The 21,419-nt window shown below is 42.2% G+C and overlaps 2 protein-coding genes across 9 annotated transcripts in view; one reads left to right on the forward strand and one right to left on the reverse strand.

Moving 5' to 3' along the window:
- LOC132402641 (histone H2B 1/2-like) overlaps positions 1-1,317 on the reverse strand; it is a 164,152-nt gene extending 162,835 nt beyond the window's left edge. For 4 of the 7 annotated variants that reach the window (XR_009515023.1, XR_009515022.1, XR_009515025.1 and 1 more), the window contains exon 1: positions 1,181-1,317. The gene's annotated coding sequence lies outside the window, so the exon portion shown is untranslated. Of the gene's footprint in view, positions 1-1,111 lie in introns of all 7 variants that reach the window. The other 3 variants (XR_009515024.1, XR_009515026.1, XM_059985559.1) reach the window with 3 other exon arrangements.
- Positions 1,186-19,856, forward strand: LOC132402635 (cytochrome c oxidase assembly protein COX20, mitochondrial). 2 transcript variants are annotated; one of them, XM_059985553.1, is made up of 4 exons: positions 1,186-1,370; positions 11,041-11,155; positions 14,948-15,011; positions 19,142-19,856. In XM_059985553.1, the coding sequence occupies exons 1-4, from the start codon at positions 1,338-1,340 to the stop codon at positions 19,278-19,280; spliced, it is 351 nt and encodes a 116-aa protein (XP_059841536.1). In that variant the 5' UTR covers positions 1,186-1,337; the 3' UTR covers positions 19,281-19,856. The 2 variants fall into 2 exon arrangements, with proteins under 2 accessions (XP_059841536.1, XP_059841535.1); XM_059985552.1 differs by lacking the exons at positions 11,041-11,155; positions 14,948-15,011; positions 19,142-19,856 and adding an exon at positions 7,830-8,518 and having other exon boundaries at positions 1,195-1,370.
- Positions 19,857-21,419: the final 1,563 nt, after the last annotated feature.

Here is a 21,419-nt window from a genome sequence, read left to right on the forward strand (position 1 = left end):
TTTTGGGAACAACTTCTTCCCCTCTGCCACCAGATTTCTGAACTGTCCATAACCCAGGAACACTATCTCTTTATTCCTCTTGGGCACAATTGATTTATTGTACCTTGTCATCATTTTTTATGCTTTGCCTACTACTGCTGCCACAAAACAATAAATTTCATGACACGTCCATCATAATAACCATGATTCTGATTCGGAACCGTTGAAATTCTCTTCTCCAGCATACTGCCAAGGTGCATACAAAGGTTGGTTGACTTCCAGATAACAGACGAATTAAATGAAATGGGGATGGGTGTTGAGTCAGAAGAACAGCCGTGATCAGGTTAAATAGTAAGCAGCTCAGTGAACAGAATAGTTTATCCATGCTCCTATTTCAAGAGTTCTCAAATCCTACTGTTTTGACAAAGTTTTTGATCAGTACTCTAATATCTCTTCATGTATCAGCTGCAAAATATTGTTTGATACACTAGTGAATCTACATTATGTTTACCTACAAGTATGCTGTTTCCATGATGCACAATCAAACTATATCCAGCTGCAACAACTTCCACATTTTAACCAATCTGCTGAACTGTCTTCAGTGCATGATTGAATAGGTTAGGGTTTCATTCCTTTGTAATGTAGAAGACTGAGAGGAGATTTGATATAAAATTTTAAGGGTATAGATAGGGTAAATACAAGCAGGCTTTTCCCACGGAGGTTGGGTGTGAGTATAAAAGAGTCATGGATCATGGGATAAGGGTAAAAAATGATAAGTTTACGAGGAACATGAGGGGAAACTTCTTCACTGAGGGTCGTGAGAGTGTGGAAAGAGCTGCCTGCACAAGTGGTGCATGTGAGCTTGATTTCAATGTTTAAGTTTGGATAGGAGCATGGATGGTAGGGGTATGGAGGACAGTGATCCCGGTGCAAGTCGATGGGGTTAAGCAGTTTAAATGGCTTGCCCGGACTAGAAGGGCCGAAAAGCCTGTTTCTGCGCTTAACTTTTTTTAATGACTGGGCAAATGACGCATGAGCATTTATTTAAAATACCTATGCACAGTTGGTGAGATTCTGTTTGCTAAATTAAAGTCACTTTCAAAAGTACATTACGTTTTTGTAAAGTTTTTACCGTTAACGCCGAACATTGCGCCACGCACCCAGCCCGGCTGGACGGGCGCGCATGCGCTCTGCTACCTACCGGCCCTTCCGCGCATGGCGTCAGACAGCCGGCGTCCGGAGCTATCGACGCGGTCGCGGCCGGATAGTGTTCGCTTGATCACCGACATCGAGCGCCGAATAAGGTGGCGAGAGAGGTTTGCATTTCGGACAGGGGAGCGAGGACAGCGAACGACGCCATGTCGAGCGAGGGTGAGGCGGAGAAACCCAAGGTGAGTGAGTGCGTCATTAATGGCCGGCTGGAGCGGCGGTGAAGGGTCAGACGCAGGCGCAGTGGGCATCTCCAATGTCAAGTTAAGGTCACCCCTTGTGAGATGGGCTTTTGAAAATTGGGCCGAAACTTGTTGGAAATACCCCGCAACTCTCGATACAGATTCACCATTTCCAACGCTTCCTCTCCTACATTTAACATGTCCAACTTCTTCGGTGGACTCGGCTTCAGAGTTGGGTTTAAAATGCCCAGCAATCTCACAAAGTTTAACACGGCCCTTTTTGTTCAACAGTTGCGAACATAAATCCCCCTACCACAGCGACCATCTGTTAACATGCTTACTTTCTGCAAGACCAGCAATTAATGAGAAACGTAAACTGACAGAAATATATTGAGCACAGCTTTGATCCATAAAAGAAGTTATATGCTCAGCTAGTGACAATAATAACTTTATTTATATAGCACCTTTCATACAATAAGATGCAGGCTCAGTGTTTTACATAGATTGGAAAGAAAAATCAATATATTCAGAATATGAGACAAAATCCATATGTCAAAACAAACATCAGAATCAGGTTTAATATCACTGACATATGTCTTGAGATCTGTGTTTGAAGCAGTGGTACAATAGACAGTAGGTGCAGGAGTAGGCCATTCAGCCCTTCTAGCCAGTACCACCATTCACTGTGATCATGGCTGATCATAAACAATCAGTATCCGTTCCTACCCTCTCCCCATATCCCTTGACCCCACTATCTATAAGAGCTCTATCTAACTCTCTCTTGAATGCATCCAGAGATTTGGCCTCCACTGCCTTCTGGGGCAGAGCATTCCACATATCCACCACTCTCTGGGTGAAAAAATTTTTCCGCATCTCTGTTCTAAATGGCCTACCCCTTATTCTTAAACTGTGGCCTCTAGTTCTGGACTCACCCATCAGCGGAAGCATGCTTCCTGCCTCCAGCGTGTCCAATCCCTTAATAATCTTATATGAGTCAATCAGATCCCCTCTCATCCTAAATTCCAGTATATACAAGCCCAGTCGTTCCAATCTTTCAACATATGACAGTCCTGCCATTCTGGGAATTAACCTTGTGAGCCTACGCTGCACTCCCTCAATAGCAAGAATGTCCTTCCTCAAATTTGGAGACCAAAACTGCACACAGTACTCCAGGTGGGGTCTCACCAGGGCCCTGTACAGCTGCAGAAGGACCTCTTTACTCCTATACTCAATTCCTCTTGTTATAAAGGCCAGCATGCCATTAGCTTTCTTCACTGCCTGCTGTACTTGCATGCTTGCTTTCATTGACTGAAGTACAAGAACACCTAGATCTCATTGTACTTCCCCTTTTCCTAACTTGACTCCATTTAGATAGTAATCTGCCTTCCTGTTCTTGCCACCAAAGTGGATAACCTCACATTTATCCACATTAAACTGCATCTGCCATACATTTGCCCACTCACCCAACCTGTCCAAGTCACCCTGCATTCTCATAACATCCTCCTGACATTTCACACTGCCACCCAGCTTTGTGTCATCGGCAAATTTGCTAATGTTACTTTTAATCCCTTCATCTAAATCATTAATGTATGTTGTAAACAGTTTCGGTCCCAGCACCGAACCTTGCGGTACCCCACTGGTCACAGCCTGCCATTCCGACGGGGACCCGTTAATCGCTACTCTTTGTATCCTGTCAGCCAGCCAATTTTTAATCCATGTCAGTACTCTGCCCCCAATACCATGTGCCCTAATTTTGCCCACTAATCTCCTATGTGGGACTTTATCAAAAGCTTTCTGGAAGTCCAGGTACACTACATCCACTGGATCTCCCTTGTCCATTTTCATAGTTACATCCTCAAAAAAACCCCAGAAGATTAGTCAAGCTTGATTTTCCCTTCATAAATCCATGCTGATTTGGACTGATCCTTCTACTGCTATCCAAATGTGTCATAATGTCCTCTTTTATAATTGACTGCAGCATCTTTCCCACCACTGACATCAGGCTAACCGGTCTATAATTACCTGTTTTCTCTCTCCCTCCTTTCTTGAAAAGTGGGACATTATTAGCCACCCTCCAATCAGCAGGAACTGTTCCTAAATCTATAGAATATTGGAAAATGATTATCAATGCGTCCACGATTTCTAGAGCCACCTCTTTAAGTACCCTGGGATGCAGACCATCAGGTCCCAGGGACTTATCAGCCTTCATACTCAACAATCTATCCAACACCGTTTCTTGCCTAATATAAATTTCCTTCAGTTCATTCTTTACCCTAGTTCCTTTAGCCAATATTACATCTGGGAGATTGTTTGTGTCTTCCCTAGTGAAGACAGATCCAAAGTACCTGTTCAACTCGTCTGCCATTTCCTTGTTCCCCATAATAAATTCACCCGTTTCTGTCTTCAATGGCCCAATTTTGGTCTTAACTATTTTTTTCCTATTCACATCCCTAAAGAAGCTTTTACTATCCTCCTTTATATTCTTGGCCAGTTTACCTTCATACCTCATTTTTTCTTGGCGTATTGCCTTTTTTTGTTATCTTCTGTTGCTCTTTAAAAGCTTCCCAGTCCTCTGGTTTCCGGCTCATCTTTGCTATGTTATACTTCTTCTCTTTTATTTTTATGCTGCCCTTTACTTCCCTCGTCAGCCAAGGCCGCCCCTTATTCCCCTTAGGATCTTTCTTCCTCTTCAGAATGAACCAATCCTGCACCTGCATTATTCCCAGAAGTACCTGCCATTGCTGTTCCACTGTCTTCCCTGCTAGGGTATTGTTCCATTGAACTTTGGCCAGCTCCTCAGTTCCCTTTGTTCAACTGTAATACTGACACATCCGATTTTCCCTTCTCCTTCTCAAATTGTAAGTTAAAACATATCATATTATGGTCACTACCTCCTAATGATTCTTTTACAAGGCAATACATAATTAAAAAAAGGTGGAGTACCATAAGTATATGTATTATAAATAATTGAATTAAATAAATAGTGCAAAAATAGAAATAGAAAAGTAGTGAGGTAGTGTTTACACATGTATATGATGGATGTAAGTAATAAAGTGAATTTAATTCATGGGTTCAATGTCTACTGATTTCAGAAATTGGATGGGAGAGATGAAGAAGCTGTTCTTGAATCATTGAGTGTGTGTCTTCAGGCTTCTGTACCTCTTCCCTGATGGTAGCAATGAGAACAAGGCATGACCTGGTTGTCGCAATTTATATAGAATAAAATCTTATTGCATATACTAAATTATATAAATGTAATCAACATCAATAGGCTTTAAGTAATCTTATAAGTAGTCCAAATTTAAAATGTAGTTTTTAGAGGTGTTTTGAAACGTTCCACAGTACAAGCCTGGCATATCTCAGTCAGTAGAGTATTCCAGATTTTTGGTGTATAAGAGGAAAAAGCAACATCACCAGTTCTAATGTGCTTGGCTCTAGGAACTCTAAGCAAACCAATATTTGCAAATATAAGATGATGATTAGGGATGTAAGGGGATAGACAGTCCAAAGTATACAGAGGAGCTAGATTATTCAGAGACTTGTATACAATTGAGAGTATTCTAAAATTGATCCTAAAGGACACAGGCAGCCAGTGTAATGATGCCAAAACTGGTCAAATGTGCTCAGATTTTCTTTTTCTTTTGCTAAGACAGTTGATGTATTTTATTTATTTAAAGATAGTGGGGAATAGGCCCTTCTGACCCTTCAGGCCATGCTGCCCAGCAACCCCTGATAACCCCTGATTTAACTTTAACCTAATCACAGGACAATTTACAATGACCAATTAACCTACTAACTGGTACATCTTTGAGCTGTGGGAGGAAAGCAGAGTACCCAGGGAAAAATCATTCATTCCGTGGGGAGGATGTAGAAACTCCTTACTGAGGACATCAGGATTGACATCCAAACTCCGACACCCCGAGCTGTAATAGCGTTGCACTAACCGCTACACTCTCATGGCATATAGAACAGTACAGCACTGCACAGGCCACTTGGTCCACAGTATCTTTTTCCCGATGTCAAATTATCTTAACAGTAAGAGAGCATGCATCTAAAGCGGGAGGGGGTAAATTCAAAAAGGAGATGCACGGGAAAGTATTTCTACACAGAGTGGTGGGTGCCTCGAATGCACTACCAGGGACGGTAGTGGAGGCAAATATAGCGGTATTTAAGAGGCACTCAGAAAGGCAGATGAATATGCAGACAAAGCAGGTATGTGGACTGGTATGGGCAGAAAGGATTAGGGGTTTATTAGTTCAGCACAACATGATGTATTGTTGGATGTATTGTTCTACATTCCATATCCTGGGAGCATATTCCCCAGACAGACCACAGCAGTTATTGAAGATGATGACAAGCAATTCTGACGTTGCTAGTTATTCTTATATCCTGTAAGATATTAGAAGTGGAACCACTGCTGTTGGAATTTCGTATCATTGGTTAAGAAGGTGGGTAGTGGGGTGGAGATACATCTCGCTCAAGGGTGGTATAAGGCGCTCCTTCCTTCACTAGCCTGCAGGCCACCCTTGGACAAGGCATAACACCTGCCTGCCCACACCTCCCACCCATGACCAGGGTCGTATGAAGCCAGGGAGCAGGTGGTGGATGGTCAATAGACAATAGGTGCAGGAGTAGGCCATTCGGCCCTTCTAGCCAGCACCGCCATTCACTGTGATCATGGCTGATCATGCACAATCAGTACCCCGTTCCTGCCCTCTCCCCATATCCCTTGACCCCGCTATCTATAAGAGCTCTGTCTAACTCTCTCTTGAATGGATCCAGAGACTTGGCCTCCACTGCCTTCTAGGGCAGAGCATTCCACATATACACCACTCTCTGGGTGAAAAAGTTTTTCCGCATCTCTGTTCTAAATGGCCTACCCCTTATTCTTAAACTGTGGCCTCTAGTTCTGGACTCACCCATCAGCGGGAACATGCTTCCTCCCTCCATTGTGTCCAATCCCTTAATAATCTTATATGTTTCAATCAGATCCCCTCTCATCCTTCTAAATTCCAGTGTATACAAGCCCAGTCGTTCCAATATTTCAACATATGACAGTCCCGCCATTCCAGGAATTAATCTTGGGAACCTACGATGTACTCCCTCAATAGCAAGAATGTCCTTCCTCAAATTTGGAGACCAAAACTGCACACAATACTCCAGGTGGGGACTCACCAGGGCCCTGTACAGCTGCAGAAAAACCTCTTTACTCCTATACTCAATTCCTCTTGTTATAAAGGCCAGCATGCCATTAGCTTTCTTCACTGCCTGCTGTACCTGCATGCTTGCTTTCATTGACTGATGTACAAGAACACCTAGATCTCGTTGTACTTCCCCTTTTCCTAACTTGACTCCATTTAGATAGTAATCTGCCTTCCTGTTCTTGCCACCAAAGTGGATAACCTCACATTTATCCACATTAAACTGCATCTGCCATACATTTGCCCACTCACCCAACCTTTCCAAGTCACCCAAGCCATATGAGCAGTTGGTGCTTATCACGTCCTGGTTATGCAACCAGTCTCACGCCAGCAGACAATTTCTGAAGAGTGTTGATAATGGCTGGGGACACCCATCAAGTAAAGACACTGTCTAGAAGAAGGCAATGGCAAACCACTTCTGTAGAAAAATTTGCCAAGAATAATCTTGGTTATGAGACTATGATTGCCCCTGTCATACGACACAACACGTAATGATGATGGTTAAGAAGGACTTTGGCCAAGATTCACATACCTCATCACTGGCCACACACGGATCTGTATTCTGATCAGTAACCATTAGGTGTCATCTTAGAAACAGAAAATAGGTGCAGGAGTAGGCCATTTGGCCCTTCATCACCTTCACTTTCCAGTCAAAGTTCTGCTAGCATTCACAATTAAAGAACATACAATTGTAACCCCTGGCATCATTACAGTACTGTGCAAAAGTCCTAGGCGCATATACAGTGGCATGCAAAAGTTTGGGCACCCATGGCCAAAATTTCTGTTACTGTGAATAGCTAAGCGAGTAAAAGATGACCTGATTTCTAAAAGGCATAAAGTTAAAGATGACAAATTTCTTTAATATTTTAAGCAAGATTACTTTTTTATTTTCATCTTTTACAGTTTCAAAATAACAAAAAAGGAAAAGAGCCCAAAGCAAAAGTTTGGGCACCCTACATGATTAGTACTTAGTAATGCCCACTTTGGCAAGTATTTCAGCTTGTAAACACTTTCTGTAACCATCTAAGAGTCTTTCAATTCTTGTTTGGGGGATTTTCACCCATTCTTCCTTACAAGAGGCTTCTTGTTCTGTGAGATTCTTGGGCCGTCTTGCATGCACTGCTCTTTTGAGGTCTATCTACAGATTTTCGATGATGTTTGGGTCAGGGGACTGTGAGGGCCATGGTGAAACCTTCAGCTTGCGCCTCTTGAAGTAGTCCATTGTGGATTTTGAGGTGTGTTTATTTTAATTCCACAGGACTGATGCATTTTGGAAACAAGTTCTGTGGACTGATGAAGTTAAAGTAGAACTTTTCGGTGGCAATGAGCAAAGGTATTTTTGGAGAGAAAAGGGTGCAGAATTTCATGAAAAGAACCCCTCTCCAACTGTTAAGCACAGAGGTGGATCGATCATGCCTTGGGCTTGTGTTGTAGTCAATGGCACAGGGAACATTTCACTGGTAGAGGGAAGAATGAATTCAATTAAATACCAGCAAATTCTGGAAGCAAACATAACACCGTCTGTTTAAAAAAAAGCTGAAAAGAGGATGGCTTCTACAACAGGATAATGATCCTAAACACACCTCAAAATCCACAATGGACTACCTCAAGAGGCGCAAGCTGAAGGTTTTGCCATGGACCTCACTGTCCCCTGACCAAAACATCATCGAGAATCTGTGGATAGAACTCAAAAGAGCAGTGAATGCAAGTCGGCCCAAGAATGTCACAGAACTAGAAGCCTTTTGCAAGGAAGATGTGTGAAAATCCCCCAAACAAGAACTGAAAGACTTTTAGCTGGCTACAGAAAGCGTTTACAAGCTGTGATACTTCCCAAAAGAGGCAATAGTAAGTACTGCCATGCAGGATGCCCAAACTTTTGCTTCGTGCCCTTCTCCTTTTTTTGTTATTTTGAAACTGTAAAAGATGGAAATAAAAACGTTTTCTTGCTTAAAATATTAAAGAAATGTGTCATTATTAACTTTATGCCTTTTGGAAATCAGTTCATCTTTTACTCGCTTAGCTACTCACAGTAACAGAAATTTTGACCAGGGGTGCCCAAACTTTTGCACAGTACTGTACTTGTCAACATGGAACAGAGAGCAAGTTTGTAAATCTGGCGGGAGCAAAGGATGTTGGGATGGTGGGGACGGAGCGCCATTCTGGAAGGGGTGTGGGACTGGCAGAAAGAAGGAGTGCCGGGGCGGGGGAGGATGGCAAAGGTGCAGTCATACCCAGCCCTCAGGCACCAGCAAAGCTCATTTGATTGGAAATAATTGTTTTTTCAATCATTACAGAAAGTCCCTCTGCCCCCTTCCCACTCTCAGTACATAATAGAAACAGGTTTATCAGAATCAGGTTAATCATCACTCAGTACTGTGCCTTTCTTAGGTATCCTAGAAAGGATGTACTGTATGTGCCTAAGACTTTTAAACAGTACTTTACCTTTCTGAAGGAATGCTGCATTGTCAAGAATGTGAACTGTTAGACTGGTTTATAGTTGTCACATGTGCTCTGAGATACAGTGAAAAGCTTTGTATGCTATCCACACAGGGGTTTCCCATCAAAGGGATACAAAGGAAAACAATAACAATATAGTGTTACAGCTACAGAGAAAGTTCAGTGCAGGCAGAAAATAGGGACAATACCATGATATGGCAAATGTCTTAGAAACATGTATTTAGCCAAAGACTTTTGCAGAGTAATGCATTTGTTAACGTGAAGTACAGAGCGAGTTTGTAAATCTGGCGGTAGCAAAGGATGTTGGGAATGGTGAGGGAGGAGCGCCACGGGAGGGGTGTGAGACAGGTGGCAGGAGCTGGGGCTGGCACAGGTGCAGACATACTCAGCCCTGAGGCACCAGATAAGGTCATTTGATTCCAAACAGTTGGTTTCAGTTGAAGTATGAAAGGGACTAACATTTCTGGTAGGTGTTAGATTTTCATGGTACAGTAGGAGGAGCAGTAAATTAGTTTTATAACCATTAAACTTACAATCATCTAACTGCTTATTCATTAATTTCAGTTAGAACATAGAACAGTACAGCACAGGAACGGGCCCTTCAGCCCACACTGTGGTGCTGGACCAATTAAATTAGTAATCAAGTGGTTAGCTGAACTAATCCCTTCAGACTTCACTATGTCCATATCCCTCCATTTTCTTCACATCTATGTGCCTATGTAAACTTCTCTTAAAAGTCCCTTATGTATCTGCCTCATCCACTACCACAGGCAGCACATTCCATTCCAGGCACCTACCACTCTCTGTGTAAGAAATCTTGCCCCTCGCATTTCCTTTAAAATTACCCCTTCTCACCTTAAATGCATCCTTTCTGGTGTTAGATATTTCATGTCTGGAAAAAAGATGTTGTTTGTCTACTCTAGCTAATGCCTCTCATAATCTTATAAACCTCCATCAGATCTCCTCTCAGCATCCACTGCTCCAGAGAAAACAACTCAAGTTTGTCCAACCTCTTGTTGTAGCTCATGCCTTCTAATCCAGGCAGTTGAGCTTGCTTTTGAAACAATGGGACCAAGTTTTACAATCATTCATGGAGTGAGCTGTATAACTTAATTTTGTAAAATTTAATACAAGAGACTCTGCAGATGCTGGAAATCTCGAGCAACACAAATATGCTCAAGTAATTCTAGTGGGTCAGGCAGTATCTTATTTACTTTCTTCCTCCCCATTACGCCGTTGGCGTTTAGAACAGCAGTGAAGGTCCTCCACCTCCGGCAGTGTTCAGGACTTCCTTCATCATGTCAGTAGCTTCCTCAGTTTTCACTACTGTCAGCCATGCAGATTCCGGGTGGAGACTCAGAATGCACTCAGATGTAGAAGGATTCTTTATTGTTTTTCTGTAATGGTTTTGTTTTACCAGAGTTGTTAGCCCTGAGCTGAACTTTTGATCTTGGAGGACCAGTGGACCAATCTTAGTCTGTTCTCTACCTTTTGACTGGTTTGGCATGGGTGACCCTACCAAGAGCTAAAGCATAAAGCCCTGACTCCAACCAACAAAGTTCATTGAGACATTCAAGCCTCCTAATCATGACAAGGTTGTGGTCTTCTTGGAGGCAGGCAGCTTCTATGGAGGGGAATAAAGAGAGGACATTTTGGGTCAAGATCCTTCATCAGGATTGAAAAGGAAGGGGGCAGAAGCCAAGAAAAAAAGGTGGGAGGACATGGAAGGAGTACAGACTGACAGGTGATAGGTGAGTTCAGACGAAGGGAAAGGTGGATGGCTGGGAGAGGGGGGAATGAAGTTAGAAGCAGGAAATAATAGGAGGAAGAGGTAAATGACTGAAGAAGAAGGGAACTAATATGAGAAGACAGTGGAGCATGGACCATGAATGGAAGGGAAGGAGGAGGTTCCTCCAGCATTTTGTCTGTGCTGTTCAAATTTTATGTAAACCTTGGATTTTTAACCTACTATTAATGAAAGTTGTTAAAAACCTTTCATTTTGTGCTTTTAGTCATTTAAGCTCCTGGGTATCCTGGATGTGCAGAACATTCCTTGCGCCCGAGATTCTGTGCTGTATGGCTCAGCTGGTGCAGTCATCGCTGGATTTGGCCACTTCCTAGCAACGAGTAAGTATCTTTATCAACATTTCAACAGCAAAAATATTTCTTAGTATTGTAAAATGGTCTCTCAACTGCTTAGGATTGATGTAAGAACTGAAAGTGCTGGAAATACTCAACAGCATCTGTGCAAAGAGAAAACAGCCATTGTTTCAACTCTGAACTCCTGGGAAAGAGAAAGCAGAAACAAGTTAGTACTGGGTTACAGAGAAAGCGTATCTCTGATAGGGTGAGACTATAAGGTCAGTGTAACATGCTGCTAAATTAGAAGACCATGTAATCAGCCCAGCAGGCCAATGAGTACAAAATAATGTCTGACTGCAGAACGGACCAAATCTGATAAAACCAAAAAGAGAAAGTGAGTCATAAACACAAGAAATTCTACAGATGCTGGAAATCCAGAGCAGCAAATACAAATTGCTGTTGGAACTCAGCAGGTCAGGCAGCATTTGTGGAGAGGGGTAGCCAGTCAACATTTTAGGCCAAGACTCATTAGGATGTTAGAGAGTATGTCATCTGAAGCTATAGGATTTGATCTTGAGTCCTTCGGGCTGTAATATACCCAGAAAAGGAATGAAATATTGTTCCTCAAGCCTGCGTTGGCCCTCATTGGAATAGTGCATCAGGCCAGAATAGAATAGAGAGTGGAAGTGATCGGTAACTGGAAACTCGTGGTCACTTCTAAGGACTGAACATATTGTAAATCAATCACTTGTTCCACATTTAGTTTCCCCAGTGTAGATGAGACTACTTATGAGCATTGAATACAGTAGACTAGATTCAACGTTATTTATCACGTGTACATTGAAACATACAGTGGAGTGCATTGTTTGCATTAACAGCTTGCACACCCGAGGGCGGGCTGAGGGCAGCCCACAAGTGCCGACACACTTTCTGGTGCCAACGTAGCATGCCTACAATGCTCGTGAGAACAACTCAGAACATGACAAACAACGAAACAACAGCAGCAAAGCAAAATCCATTCCTCTCACCTCCCAAGCACGTACACCGCCCTCTAACCCCAAGACAGGCCATCTTCTTCGACCCAGATTCAAATGCAGACATGCTGACATTGGGCCTTCAACTTCCCCAATGGGCTCAAAAAGATTTGCAGACCAGGGCTCCAGCAAATGAGCCTTGACCTGTGGACTTCCAATTCAGCTCTTGGGCCTTGATCCTCGGCATCACATCGACCTCAGGAGCTGCTGCTCACCGAACACCAGGCCTCAAACTTCAGTCTCATCAATTCATGTACCCAGGGGGTCATTGGACTTTATTAGATTAGATTCAACTTTATTGTCACTGTGCCAAGTACAGATACAAAGCCAATGAAATGCAATTAGTGCAAAAGAGTAGTGTTATTTACAAAATAACTGAATAAAAAGTAAGTGCTACAGCACACAAATATAAAAGTACTGAGACAGTACAATATGGGTGCAATACTGCTTAGCGTTGTGATGTGAGGTTCAGCAGGATCACAACCTCAGGGAAGAAACTCTTCCTGTGCCTGCTAGTGTGGGAGTGGAGGCTCCTAAAGCGCCTACCAGATGAGAGGAGAGTAAAAAGTCCATGGTTAGGGTGAGATGCATCCTTGATAATGCTTTTCACCCTGCCCGGGCAGCATTTATGGTAGATGTTCTCAATGGTGGACAAATGGGTGCCGATAATCTGCAGGGCAGTTTTCACCACACGCTGGAGTGTTTTGCAGTCCAATACAGAACAATTGCCATACCACACTGAGATGCAGTTGGTGAGTATGCTCTCAATGGTACAGTTGTAAAAGTTCGTCAGTATCCTGAGACAGAGGTGAGCTTTCTTGATGCTCCACAGGAAATAAAGGCGCTGTTGCACCTTTTTGATCAGGATGGAGGAGTTCAGGGACCAGGTGAGATCCTCGGAAATGTGGACACCGAGGAATTTGAAGCTTTATACATGCCCCACTACAGCTCTGTTGATGTAGATGGGGATATGAGTGTGGCTCCTAGCATGCTTGAAGTGCACAATGATTTCCTTGGTCTTCTGGGTGTTAAGGGCCAGGTTGTTGTCAGCACACCATGTGGCCAGGTGCCGGTCCTCGTCCCTGTAGGCTGTCTGATTATACCCTCTGATCAGGACAACCACCATTGTGTCGTCTGCGAACTTGATTATGAACCATCTACAGGAACACAGTCATAGGTGAAAAGGGAGTACAGAAGAGGACTCAGCACACAGCCTTGAGGCACGCCAGTGTTCAGGGTGAGAATGGAGGAGAGGTCGTCTAACTTAACGGATCGGGGTCTGTTAGTCAGAAAGTCCAATTGCAGAAGGATGAGCTGATACCAAGCTGGTGAAGTTTGGCGATCAGCTTGGGAGGGGATCACAGTATTGAATGCCGAACTAAAGTCAATGAACAGCATTCTGACGTAAGAATTGGGGCTGTCCAGGTGGGTCAGGGCAGAGTGAAGTGCCATGGAAATGGCATCCTCTGTTGACCTGTTGGTGAGATAGGCAAATTGATGGGGGTCCAGGGTAGTGGGCAGTCAGGATTTCAGATGTGATAGAACCAGTCTGGCAAAGCACTTTGCAATGATGGTTTCATCCTGCCCACCCAGAACTCCGATCATGGAGGAGAATTGCAGCTTTATCTGGGTCCCTGGATGACAGAAATGGAAGAGGTGCAAGGACCAAGTGTTCTGTCTTCTCTAGCTAAATGACAAAAAGCTGCATGTAGGGAATTAGTGGGAGGAGATGGGAGCACTTAAAGTACATTGCCTGCAGGGCTGGTGGGGTGGCAGGTTAATCCAAGGGAATTCTGTTCTTGTTCTGTCAAAGGTATGAGTAGTAGATGAGATGAGATAAGATGAAACTTCATTTATCCTGAAGGAAATTATTGCAAGGTTGCTCAGTCAGAAATATATACTTTAAAATACAAAATGTAAACATTGAGGTATGAAAAAAATACAAACTATGCATGAAAAAGTAACAGTGCAAAATACAGATGTGAAATTAAACCATATATACTTAGGAGGAGTTGTAGATTCTTATAGCCACAGGGAAAAAGGATCTCTGTGGACACAGGTTCTCCCCACATTAGTAAAGGGGAAGTCATGAATCAGGAACACATTTTGAGAGCCACCTGTGGAACAAAAATGTGACAGAATTCAAAGTTCAAACTAAAGTTATTATCAAAGTACATATAGTATATGTCACCAAATACAACCCTGAGATTCATTTTCTTGTGGGCATATTCAATAAATCCAATAACCAGAAAAGAATCAGTGAAAGACCAAACCAAGAGGGCAGACAACTGGTGTGCAAAAGACAATAAACTGAAAATACAAAAAGAAATAAAATAATAATAATAAATAAATAAGCAGGAGATATTGAGAACATGAGATAAAGAGTCCTTGTAAGTGAGTCAGACAGAGGAAGTGAGAGAATGGAATGGAGTCCTTGCAGGAGGCAGCCTGGGAGGAAGAATGGGAGCTCATGGACTTGAAGTTGATGTTGGTGACTGGCCAGTCCCAAGATGGTGAGACCTGGGAAAGGCGGGAGGTGGAGCATGTGAAGGTGAGGGCAGGCCAGCATTTGGCTACAAATGGAATTCTGAAAGTGCTAGAAGCTAGGCCTGTGATAGCGAAAGGGTAGAGGGGAGTGAGTCTGAGTAAAACCAGATCAATAACTGTTCCATATGTGATCCCAGAAAGAAACAGTCATAGCTTGGGCCCATAGCTATACCTTTGACCTGGAGAAAGTTAGAGGTGCTGAAGGAGAAACCAAAAAGCCTTGAATTGCAATAATCCTGTCTTCCCTATTTTGCAGGCAGAATAAAGAGATCTTTTGACTTTGGTGTGGGGAGTTTCCTAGTTACAACTTTGGGAACTTGGTAAGTTTGATTGTCATTTCATCCTAAGAATGTTTTTTAGCTTCCTGGTTGCAAGATTTCCCTTTGTTTTATGCTCTCATTTGGCATCTTTTATGAAGATTTGGACATTCACTTGGATTAATTTAATTAATCTTTTACTGCTTTCTGTTTGAAACATGTAATACTATGCAAAACTCTTAGGCATATATACTGCATATAGAGAGGGTGCCTAAGACATTTTCACAGAACTGTAGTAATTTTATCTTCTGCACTGTACTGGTACTGCAAAAAAAAAAACAAATTTCATGACATGTGAGTGATGATAAACCTGATTCTGACACGGGTCTCCATTGTGGACTAAGAATGGGAAGTGGGCAGGGAGCGGGAATCACGGTTGGGGAAAGGGGTGAGGACAGGGGAGAGAGTGGGAAGCATTAGAGATACATTCTGTAATCAGGAAAGAAATGACCTTGCCTGGTGTCTCAGGGCTGGATGTACCTGCATCCACTCCACCTTCCGGCCCAGCATTCCTTCTCTGCCACCCGTCCCACAGTGCTCTATCCTCAACATTCCCAACATCTTTTGCTTTTGCCAGATCTATAAACTCACTCTCTCCTCCACATTGACAAATACAGTACTCTGCAAAAGTCTTAGGCACCTCAGCTATATATATGTGCATAAGACTTTTGCACAGTACTGTAGAAAGGTAGAACACAACAGCACAGCATAGGCTTTTCAGCCCACAATATTATGCCGCCATATAACCTTCTCCAAGGACAATCTAACCCTTCCTTTCCACATACCCTCCATTTTTCTATCATCCAAGTTCACCTTAAGATTCTTAAATGCCACTATTGTATCTGCTCCTAGTGGGTCATTCTTTGTTTTTTTGAGGAGTTTGCTGCTTTTGTCTGTACCTTCCAGTTCTAACACCTCATCCTTTGCAACTTCTGCCATATCCAAAACGTATCTTTACTTCCCCACTAATCTTCCTCCTGGCACTTATCCCTGTAGGCGGCTAGAGTGCAGTTGGCCCTCCTTATCTGCAGGGGGATTGGTTCCGAGACCTCCTGCAGATACCAAGAAACGTGAATGCTCAAGTCGCTTATTTAACCTGACTCAGTGCGGTGGTCTTTAGGACCCAGCGGAACCCCGGACCTTATTTAACCTGTCTTAGTATGGTGGACATTAGGACCCTGCAGTGCTGCTATGAATCCACAGTGTTTATGTTCACCAAAATGATCACAATTAAAATAAGGTGGAAGAAATAAAGCGATCGAAAAGAGCTGAAACAGCATCGTTCATTGGAAAAGCATTAGGCTACAGTCGGTCAACAATCAGAACAATTTTAATGGAGCATGGGAAAGGCCCTGCCCCGATGAAAGCTACAATTATTACTAAGCAACGCAGTGGTTTAATTATTGAAATACTGTACGTATGTTTCTTAAGTGTTTTATATGCATAGAAAGGTAAAATATGCACTATATAGTAAGACAAACATTTGACTAACTGATGCTAAATAACACCAGATGTACCTATTCCGACTTCAAATGTGACTTACAAAGAAGGACTCAGGAATGGACCTCATTCATAACCCGGGGACTGCCTGTACTTTTAAGTCATTTCTAGATTACTTATAATACCTAATACAATGTAAATGTTATGTAAATAGTTGTTATACTGTATTGTTTAGGGAATAATAACAAGAAAAAATGGTCTGTACATGCTCAAACAACGAGTGCTGGAGAGAGAACTTCTGGGTTTTCCCGATCTGCAGTTGGTTGAATCCACGCATGCGGGATCCGCGGATAAGGAGGGCCGACTGTACTACACCTGCCAATTCACTTTCTCCCTTACCTCCATTTAGGGCCCCAAATAGTCCTTCCAGGTGAGGCAACACTTCAGCTGTGAGTCTGCTGGGCTCGTCTATTGTATCCGGTGTTCCCAATGTAGTTTCCTCTACATTAGCGAGTCTCATCGGAAATTGGGAGACCGCTTTGTCGAGCACCTCAATCCGCCAAAAGCAAGTGTAGTTCCATGGCCGCCTCTTGTGCCAGGATGAGGCCACCCTCAGGGTGTATTCCGCCTAAGCACCCTCCAGCCTGATGGCGTGAATGTAGATATCTCCTTACAGAGAGAAAAAAATCCTCCACTCAGACCTCTTACCTCTTCCACCTTGCCCATCACTTCCCCCTGGTCTCCTCCTTCCCTTTCTCCTATGGTCCACTCTCCTCTCCGATCAGATTCCTTCCTGTCCAGTCTTTTGTCTTTCCCACCAACCTTGCTTCACTTATCACCTTCCAGATAACCTCTTCCCCCACCTCACCTTTTTATTCTGGCATCTTCCCCTCCTCAGTCCTGGCCTGAAACATTGACCCTCTATTCATTTCCGTAGATGCTGCCTGACCTGCTGAGCTCCTCCAGCATTTTGTCTGTGTTGTGTTACTCTATTACTACTGTTTATAGGAGACCAGCAGTGTGAGCTACATTCAGACTGAAGTGAGGGGATACCAGTACCCAGCTCTCACCCTCTGCCAAGCCAGAGGTCAGTTTACTGCATGATAACAACACTGAACTGATTGAACAAGGAGCAAAAAGCAAAGAAGTAATTGTTACATTGTGTGCATTGTAACAGTGGCATTGATCATGGAGACAGACACTTACAGAACGTTGAAGTAACTCAGCAGGTCAGGCAGCATCTACGGAGGGAGATTTTACAGATTTCCAGTATCTCCCAGAACACATTTTAGAGTTACAGAGCACTACAGCACAAAAACAGGCCCTTCAGCCTCTCTAGTCCATGCCAAACTATTATTCTGCCTGGTCCCACCCCGGACCAAAGCCCTCCTTACCCCTCCTATTCATGTGCTTATCTAAACTCCTCTTAAATGTTGCATTCAAAGCCATATCCATCACTTCCATTGGCAGCTCACTCCACACTCTCACCACCCTCGGAGTAAAGATGTTCCCCTTAAACATTTCATCTTTCACCTTTGACGCATGACCTCTAGTTCTAGTCTAGTTAGGTAAATTCAATTAATTCAGAAAGTTGAGTCATTTTTCATCTACTGTAATCTAACATACTTGAGTACTGAATCACTTTTATTCAGTAGTATTAAGGGGATTATCCACAAGACACCCAAAACCACCTCCTTCTTAATAGTTACTTGCCTTAGATTATCAGCATACCTCTGTCTGATCTCACACAATCATGCATGTTCTTCTCCTTTGTGAATACTGATGCAAGATGTAAAAGGATCTAGTGCTTTCTCACTGTATATGACAAATAAACTTTTCTTGGGCTTCCATCCAGGTGCAGGTATTGGTTTTAACCGATGTTTTGATGACAAACTCTGTCAAATTCATCAGGGATGATGCCTGTGCATGTCTAGTCTGGGGGTATATATATGCAACTGATCTAGACATACCCGTGTATGTATGTATATACAGTATATACACCACTGGACTAGACATGCCCAGGCATCATTCCTGATGAAGATGGCTAAGTTTGTCATCAAAACGTTGGTTCAAAAGGATACCTGTACCTGGCTGGAAGCCCAAGAAGAATGTGTACCGATGCAAGATACTTGTTAAGCTCGTAGCCCACTTTCTCTGGCTTCATGCATAAATTCCTTCTTGTTTTTGAGTGAACCTAATCTTTCACAAACTATCCGCTTGTTCCTTACTTACCAATCAAATCCTTAGTGCTACTTGCCAAGGACATTTCATGGCCCTTGATGTTGGTTGGAAGGGATAATGATCAACCTTGATGGATGGTAGAGTAGACTCAGTGGGCTGAAGGGTCTTACTGTCTTATGTCATTTTCATCCGAAAACCAGTCTTATCTAATGCATGATACTCAGCTCCTGATCTACCCTTGACAGAGATTCAAGATTCAAATTTATTTATCATGTGTACATCAAAGCTTACTGCAAAATGCAACATTTGCATTAACAACCAACACACCCATGGGTGTGCTAGGGCAGCCTGCAAGTGTCACCACACATTGCGGTGCCAACATTGCATGATTAGGTTGCTCAGATTGATCTTCTGATGAGCGGTGACCCAAGGATGTTGATGGTGGGAGGCTAGCCAGTGGCACGTCTTTGTATTTGAAGGATACGGTTTTGAAAATCTTAAATCTTTTCCAGGGTGTTCTGCAGATACCAGAATGCAAAGCTGAGGATCCAGAATCGAATGGTGCAAGAGGGTATGAAAAACAAAGTCACATATGAAGGAACCAACATGGATCCAACAAGGAAAGCAGATGGAAGCAGTGGAGACAACTAAACAGACAATGCTTAGACTACTGTACCTGAGGGTTAAATCATTTACAGCCAGGAAGCTTACTTGTAAATGATTTCATTTCATACCTTGGTAGTTCCAGTGGCCGATGACAATGAAATATTCTCCAGTGTACAAGAGGCTCCCCGTGCAAGGAGCATATTGGTGACAATATCCATCTGTACATCTGTTGCAAGGAATTGGACTTCTACTTTATTTTGATAAGGAGCAACTTCCAGGATTAGAAACAGAAGATGTTTGTAACACTTAAGAGGCCTAGAATCATTTGTGGAGAGTGAAAACAAAGGGACGAATGACTTGCAATATTTCTTCCTCCACATGCTGACTGGCCTGCTGAGCATTCAGTGTTTTCCAAATTTTCAGCTGTTTACAGTTACGCTTTATGCTTCCAGTATGAAGTGATGCTCGCAATTTAGATGCACAGATTTTCTTCTTGACCCTTCATTAAAACTGCTGTAATATTGTTCACATCTTGGACTTGCTTCTATGTGCAAAAACACTGGAATCCAAAATCATTGTTAGTTATAAGGGACTGACTTAAATTAAAGTTTTCAAATATGGGTTTCTGCAATTTTTTATACATAACTTGTGTATTTTAAATCTGCACAGTTTTTTTTTAACTATCATCATCGAATATGATGGACGACGAATCAACTATTTAAAGCGTATGCACTTACAAGACTTGGGTGGTGAACTTGCAGTTTCCTAGCCATAAATGTACTCTTAGTTCTCTCCCACACTCTTGTTATAATGTATGCACAGAGCAAGAATAACAACAGAGCAGTAGGAATAAACTTTTTTTCTGAGTCATGTTAGCCATGGTTCACATTGGGCAACTTAGTGTGGGAGCAACAAGCCAGGCTGGCCAAGATGAAAGTGTGCACTCTCGAAAGTCTGCACAACAGGAGAGAGGCCTTGCCCCCACCACCACTCCCCTCCCCCCCCCCGTATAAGGCTCCATTCATCATGCAATTAACCAGCCACATGCGCACTTCAAATTCAAATTTATTATCATTCAACCATTTACACGTATACAGCTAAACAAAACAACATCCCCCGGGGCCAATGTTCAAAATATAGTGTGTAAAATAATATTAATGCAATATCAGCACATCCTTTATTAAATAAAGGGCCCAAAATTTCACAATTCTCCAAGTGAGCCCTCACCAGTGCTTTAAAAAACCTCAAACATTACAGCTCTCCTTTTATATTCAAAATAAATACTAACATTGCATTTGCCTTTTTCACCCCAACTCAACCTTTCAGGAAAATTGCACAAATAAAATGTCAAGATTTTTGTGATTTTATGAAAAAACATTCAGTTTTTTTAGATACAAACTCACATTCAGTTGATGATAAATTTATTTTATGGGAAGCGATGAAGGCATATTTGAGAGGCCAGATAATAAGTTATACTTCTAAAATTAGGAAGGAATATATGGTAGAAATAGATCAATTGGAAAAAGAGATTACAAAATTAGAAAAAGAATCTCAACGATATAACAGAAGAAAAATGAAGACAACGGGTTAATAAGAAGCTAAAATGTAGTACACTTCAGACATTCCCAACAGAAAAAGCAATTATGAGAACTAAACAGAGATATTATAAACTAGGTGAAAGATCAGACAAGATTCTTGCTTGGCAGTTACAAACAGGCCAGGCTTCCAAAACGATAAATGCAATTAGAACAAGTGTAGATAAAGTTACTTATAAACCTTTAGAAATCAATGAGACTTTAACAAATTTTTATTCTGAACTATCAATCAGAATCACAAAATGATATTGTTGAGATAGAAAGGTTTTTATCACAAATAACTCTCTCAAAATTGAATTCGGAAGAACAGAAAGGATTAGATATACCCTTTACATTAAAAGAGGTCGAAGAAGATCTAGGATCACTTCTGAGTAATAAATTTCCAGGAGAAGATGGTTTTCCGCCTGAATTTTACAAAAAGTTTAAAGATTTATTAATTCCTCCTTTTATGGAGCTAATACACCAAGTAGAAAGAACGCATAAACTTCCAGAATCTTTTTGGACAGCTATTTTAATAGTATTGCCAAAAAAAGATAGAGATCTTTTAAAGCCAACATCATACAGACCTATTTCTTTGTTGAATAAAATA

The sequence above is a fragment of the Hypanus sabinus genome, chromosome 12 (genome assembly GCF_030144855.1).
Source record: "Hypanus sabinus isolate sHypSab1 chromosome 12, sHypSab1.hap1, whole genome shotgun sequence".
NCBI lineage: Eukaryota > Metazoa > Chordata > Chondrichthyes > Myliobatiformes > Dasyatidae > Hypanus > Hypanus sabinus.